The following is a 6,834-nucleotide window of genomic DNA, read 5'->3' as shown; positions in this document are numbered from 1 at the left end:
TTTTCCCGTGATTTTCACTTATTTTTGGTTTTGGGTAAAGGTGCTTTTCATTAATTTGAGATCTATTGAGATAAGTCTTACAGATTCATACAAAATACAACTAAAATCTCAAAATTATTGTTGATGTCACTAATTGAAAATGAGCTATTGAACTTATTGTAATCTTTCACATTCAATTTTCTTTACTTCACTAAAAATAAAATCGAAAAATAAGCACATTCTTTGCAGATGGTAGTTGATTGGGTTTATGTGAGTTTAGATTTTGGTGAAACATGCATAAAAGCTTGTGTTATGCATCGTGAGCAGGGAGAGGGGAAAGCGCCACGCAGGCTCAAGCTCACTGGAACACCACGCAGACCTTTCGCGAGTGACCCATGAGCAGTTAGTCCGTGAGCTCACTCACACTTGTGAGGTTCCATTTTTCGACTGTTTTCCAATTTTTTGACCGTACGAGTAAAAAAATGATTTTTTTTTAAATACTCACCACACTAGATATGACGCATATTGTGTGACTTACTTTCTTGCTTATGTGACTCACTAGCAAGTAGGCACTAGGTAAACACAGGCCATATAGTAAAGAAATTTTTATCCTATAAAATATCTCCCTATACCCATCCACTAGCTGTATTGAAGGACGATAAAATTTCTCTGTTTATGAGATGTAATACTAGTAGTCTTGGCAAAACAGACATGGTGGGTTGGCGTGTAACGGGTCATACCGGGTGGTGAATCAAAACAGACCGTTCAATAATGGTCAATTTAGTTCGGCTCAAAACAGGTTTAGTTGAAATGGGTCATTTTTCCTCGTATCAAAACCTCAATGAAAAAGCCACCCACTAGAACTGGCAGGTGAATGAGCATATACCCAAAAAACATAAAATCAAACTAGTCACCCGAATCTTGACAAAATAAAAACTAGAGTAAACTGCCATTTTGGTCCCTGTGGTTTGGCCAGTTTTGCCACTTTAGTCCAAATCTCAAACTTATTACATCCAGGGCCCTGTGGTTTGCATTTTGTTGCCATTTTGGTCCAAATTTCAAATTTGACCAGATTCTCCTACTTAAACCCTTCTATTTTGTCTTTACTCTCAGGGGCATTTTGGGTAGTTTAAAATTATTATATTTTTAAAACACCAAATTTCAGACCTCCACCTACCCTTCTCTTCTCCTTATCTCACCACTTCCATTATACCTTCAGCCATTAAACCCCTGACCTAAACATTCATCTACCTCCACAAATAAACCACCGTAACCTTCTGCTCCCCATCAAACTTGCACCGCCGACACCCCCTGTTCACCTATCTCCCAACCGCCGTACCCCCTTATCTCACCACCTATACCGCCGATAAACCCTCATCCACCCGCCATTACACCACCTAGACCACCCTCGTGCTCGATTGCTTTCACCAAACAAAACCCCCATATCAAAATCATCACCTGGCCGCTGATTTGCTCGATTTGGGACCTACCTACACTCGAAAAAAGCAAATTTGAATTTTTCTTTGCAAATAACAACGATTCAGGTACGACTCTTGCTTGTTTTCTTCTGTTTTGATGTTTAAAGTTGTTTTAGCAGTCTGTTTAGTCCTAGTGTCGAAGTCAGTCCGGTGTCGTGGTCGATTCCGTTTGTCGGGTCCGTAGTGTATGTCTCGAGTTTGATGTCCAGTCAGTCTCTGTTGGTTCGTTTCAGCGTGGTTGTCGGGTCAGTCGTCCTTGAGTCAAGTGCTGGTAAGTTAGGTGTATTGTGTCATGTTGGTCGAGTCAAGTGCTGTTAGGTTTTGTTGATGAACTGCAGGTTTTGCTGATGATTGCAGATTGAAGATGGTGCTGATGAACTGCAGATTGAAGATGGTGCTTATTGATTGCAGGTTTTGTTTATGAAAATGGTGCTGATGAACTGCAGATTGAAGATGAAGAATCGATGAAAATGATGATGATTTGACTTTGTATGGTGCTGATGAACTGCAGATTGAAGATGAAGATTGAAGGGGTTGAAGATGAAGAACTGATGATGATGATGATTATTGATATGGCGGTGGTGGCATTCGATCGGAACCGATGAAGATGATGATTATTGATTTGATTTTGTGAATGTCTGTATGTATATATATAATATATAATTAATTTTGTGTTAATTTATTAAAAAAATTAAAGGAGGGTGGGGTGGGGTGGGGTGGGGTGGGGTGGTTAGTTGGGCATGCAAAATGACCAAAATGCCCCTTTAGAAAAGGACAAAAAACCAGGTTGCAACAGTGAAAAATTAGGGTTTTTGAAATTTGGACCAAAATGGCAACAAAATGCAAACCACAGGGCCCTGGATGTAATAAGTTTGAGATTTGGACTAAAGTGGCAAAACTGGCCAAACCACAGGGACCAAAATGGCAGTTTACTCTAAAAACTATACAGCTTAAGATAACAAAATACAAGAATCAGGTTTGTTTGCTAAGTACGTGTCAGAAAAGCCAAATGAGAGAATGGGAGATCTAATGTTATGGTTTATGAAGGTTGGTAAGTAAGTTTAACAGAAAATTTAGAAATGGATGGACGGAACATGAACATCCAAATTTGTAATTTTATCAGAAATGAAAATAAAGTTTGGTTTAAAAAAAGTGGGAAGCGCACAAAAGCGATGAGGTCTAAAACCGATTTTTAAAAAGCGAAGCGCAAAAGCGGTGCGCTTTTCGTACACAAAGCGCAAAGTGATTATATAATAAATTTTATATATCCCGTAAGTGTTTAGCATCCAATACCTATGATTTAGCTATAATTAAGCTTTATATATGTTTTAAAATGAAAAAAACATAAATCTACAGCCTGTTGTACAACACTCAGAAGCATAGAAACACCCCATGTACAAAAAGCGTGTGCCTCAGTTGCGCCTTAGGTCGATTTTCACCCTAAAAGGCGCGCCCCAGCTGCGCTTCTTGTACTTATGTCACACAAGGCGATGGGGTTTGCGCCTAGATGCGCTTTGCACTTAAGCGCACTTAAGGCACGCTTTTTTAAACCAAGAAACAAAGATGCAGGTAACAATTCCAAGTAAATATATAAACATAAATCAAGATGTGTTAGGATTACTGATATTGATCATGAGTTGGGATGACTTTAATGAGCTGATACGATTGGTTATCTATTTAATTTATTCTTGTGTGTACTGATATGTGGGATGAGTTGATTCAGAGAACATGTTAAAGCAGAGTTTCAGGTCTACGGGACTATTGGCAGTATTTATGGGACTATTGGCAACAGATTATATCACTAAATGTTGAATTCGGATATGCTGAATTAGTCATTACTACTCACAGAACCTGCATATCCTAAATGCATGGCTAGATACTTTTATCCTTTTTTTTTTTTTTGCACGGCTAAAATACTTTCATTAGAATCCAGCAAACAAATACAACAGGGGCTAGCAAGTTACTCTTACCCTAAATACATTAACAGCATTTTTTGTTCTCTGATTTAGTACTGCATTTTCTAGTATTTATTTCTAATTAATTAATTCTAAATTAGTTCTCTAAGTTCTAGTTTGTTGTTCTCTGATTCAATTCTGAATTCTGTTGTCACAGAATACAGAAAAGGGCTTCTCAAATGATGTTGAACCCTCATACTACAGGAAAACTAATTTATTTTACATAACATATTTTATTTTTTATTTTCCATTAGATAATATATTTTATTTTTATTTTTTACTTAAGTGCGCTTTTATTTTCTCAGGTCCACGCTTTATTTGCGCCTTTCGCCTAGGCCCTAGGCGGAGCCTTAGCGCCTTGAGTGCTTTTCCCGCCTTTGATAACTATGATTAAAAACAAAACAACCACAAAAATACAACCGTTTCAAGTTAACTACATCGAACCAAAATAATAATCAAACTAAACCATATTTCGAACTAGTAAACTGTAGACATTTGGTGCCAATTCTCATTTATGTGTTTTAAGTTTGGGAAAACAGAAACTTCTTCAACAACTGATATGTCAAGAGCCATCAGTTGTGAATCCAAACATAATGATCCAGGGTATTGTCAACTGAACAAACATATAAGACGTTTATTAAAGTACCTATTGAGTTGAATCTTCATGAAACCGGGCATCAAAAGGTGCAGAAGAGTGTTGGGGCATCGACAAATTTCCAGCAGATCCTGAACCTTGTTGGAGTTCAAGTACTAGCCAACGAACCGCTTTACTCATTTGTTCCAACCGGACAGCACTAATTGGTGGCAGGCCCGGTGTGACCGGTTGACCAGGCTTCCCAGCCACTGACCCGGTGGCTTCATCCACCAAGCACTCAGAACCAATTCTCAGTTTCACAGACTCCACAAACTCCTCAGCCTGATCACAAGCCACCCGAAACAACTCCCTACTTTGTTTCAAATTCTCTAGGGCGGCATCAGTGGCCGCAGTAACCTGGCCACCGGAAGCCTCCTTGGCTTCAAGGGTGCTAGCTATTGCAACCACAAATTCCTGATAAGCATTGTTCATAGCATCTACAATGTCATCCATTGTTTCCTACCGAAACCAAACCTGTTAAAGAAACAACACCAAAAGCGCGATCAAGTTATCGTATTGTACATGTTCATAATTTACTTTCCTCCTTATGAATAATGATCATGAATTTACAAGTTATTGATACATGTAGTGTTAGGATCAAATACAAAGAGCTTTTAACGTACGGATGGTACAAATAACTAGAGTAATTATCCTTGAACATGGTATCAATCAATCAATCAATCGTACCCAGTAAATCCCACAAATAGCAAAGCTACTCGTAGGGTCTGGGGAGGGCGAGATGTAGGCACACCTTACCTCTATCCATAGGGATAGAGAGGCTGCTTCCAGAGAGACCCCCGATACCAAAGGCATATAGTAGAAAAGCGAGAAACCAAACAAATCTATAAACAGAGCACTACTAAATAGCAAAGAAGTGGTGGCAGAGGTAACATAGTGAAACAGAGCAAATATTTCAAATTATAAGATCCCACTTAAGCATTTATGAAAAAAAAAATAAAAAAAAAACAATCACTGCAAAAACCGCCTAGACCATAAAGAAAGAAACGCTAAGCAAGTACCCCAATGCTCAGACCTAATGAATCGACTCCTAAAAGTCCTTAACCTTAATCCTACGTCTCCATAAACCCCTATTGAACATGGTAGCGTAAAAATAATTACTCTAGTACATTTCGTTGCAGTGTAATAGTTATGCTTGAACTTGAGTAATAAAAGCATGGTATTTTACTTTAGAGACTTTAGATTTAAGCTCAGTGACAAATAAATTAAAAAAAAACATAACACAAGACTACGAGAGCTATCTGACACTAGAAGTTGTTAGATGATGGTTGATTGGTTAAAACATATCAAATTTCGTACATGTCAAACTGGTCAAGTTGACCTGCAAACAATTTGTATCTATTCTTAATATACCACATTTCTATATATTGGCTTTTCAAAATACAAGTCTAAATCACACTGACTGACCCGCCAAAGAAACTGAGTCTAAATCTGCACGTCCATAAGAAAAAACTAAATCACATTACCAAACGGCATTATCACAGCCTAAAAGGCAAACTAAAGTCCATCTTTACCTGACCAGCCAAAATCTAATCCAATATCCAACAAAATTCTAACTAGTTAAGCTAACATTGGACAATGTTCATATGTATTAGTGTAGCACACTATAAAAAATCATCTAAACTGAATATAGAATAGATAATCATATAAAAACCAATCTTAGAAAAAACACACAAACATCAAAGCACATTATAAAAAATGAAGTTGACCTAACAAATTCAAAACATTTTTTAATAAACAATCATCTTGCTTTTCAAGCCATACAGTATGAAAAACGCTACAAGATGCACAAAAGTGGAAAACTACTAATGATAAACAATCCTTCTTGGCTTATTCAATCTTAAACAACACCCAAACTTGTAAACAATTTCACAGACTCATATAATCAAAAACCACATCTACAGTTTGTATAACAATATATCCCAACGCAGTGCATTCAGAATCAAAAACCCTAACTACAAATTGGGTGAATAAGCGAGCAAACAAACCGTCACAGAAACAATCAAGTAATAAATTGAAAAAAAAATGATTATAAAAGCGAAATTTCTATAGGAACAAAACTACGACGAAGAGGATGAAGTGGAGACACATACCGTAGTATTTCAAGTCAATGGAGGCGCAATCGGTGACGACTTTTTCCGGCGATTAACCTGATTCCGTTGAAACACCGCCGTGTAGGAAGCTTGTAATGGACTAATTATCAATCGTACAACAATTTAAAGGAAGGATTGTGATATTGTATTATTTAGGGGGTGTTTGGGATTGGATCCTGTACAAAGTCACAGAAGTGTGAGAAATAATTTGGTGATGACAAGTGTACTCTATCTTAATTAATTTAAAAGGGTATATTAGTAATTTATCTTTCTTATCAATTAATTGAGTTTCAAGATAACTGAAAAAAAAAAAACTGTCGTCCTATTTTTTTGCAAGATCCAATTCCATTTTCACCTACGTATCATTTCTTCATCATCTTAATCGCAACATCTTTTAATCGTATATTGTTCATATCTTCTTTTTATCATCTTTAAATTGCAATACAATGTTTTTTGGATTCCAGATAAAACACCATGACTTGAATCATAGTCAATGTCTCCAGAATGTATCCAGATGTTTTAAAACACCACGCCATGAACAATGTCTACAGAGAAAACACCATGACTTGAATCACACTCATGGTGTTTTAAATTCTGGGAATGTTTTGTATTGATTCTCCAGATGTTAAAACACCATGGATGTAATCACAATACAATGTTTTTTGGATTCCAGATAA

General features: G+C 36.9%; 1 protein-coding gene across 1 annotated transcript; it reads right to left on the bottom strand.

Moving 5' to 3' along the window:
* Positions 1–3,861: 3,861 nt before the first annotated feature.
* LOC110941479 (mediator of RNA polymerase II transcription subunit 32) lies at positions 3,862–6,309 on the bottom strand. The gene is made up of 2 exons (XM_022183111.2): positions 6,158–6,309; positions 3,862–4,520 (listed from the first exon to the last, which is right to left on the bottom strand). Exon 2 carries the CDS (start codon positions 4,497–4,499, stop codon positions 4,059–4,061), a length of 441 nt encoding a protein of 146 aa, XP_022038803.1. The 5' UTR covers positions 4,500–4,520; positions 6,158–6,309; the 3' UTR covers positions 3,862–4,058.
* Positions 6,310–6,834: the final 525 nt, after the last annotated feature.

The sequence above is a fragment of the Helianthus annuus genome, chromosome 7, assembly GCF_002127325.2.
Source record: "Helianthus annuus cultivar XRQ/B chromosome 7, HanXRQr2.0-SUNRISE, whole genome shotgun sequence".
NCBI lineage: Eukaryota > Viridiplantae > Streptophyta > Magnoliopsida > Asterales > Asteraceae > Helianthus > Helianthus annuus.
Note: the sequence above shows the minus strand (reverse complement) of the source record. Positions and strands in the feature narration are given on the sequence as shown.

Coding starts and splice junctions, on each gene's coding strand:
- LOC110941479 (XM_022183111.2), bottom strand. CDS start 4,499: ATGGATGACATTGTAGATGCTATGAACAATGCTTATCAGGAATTTGTG.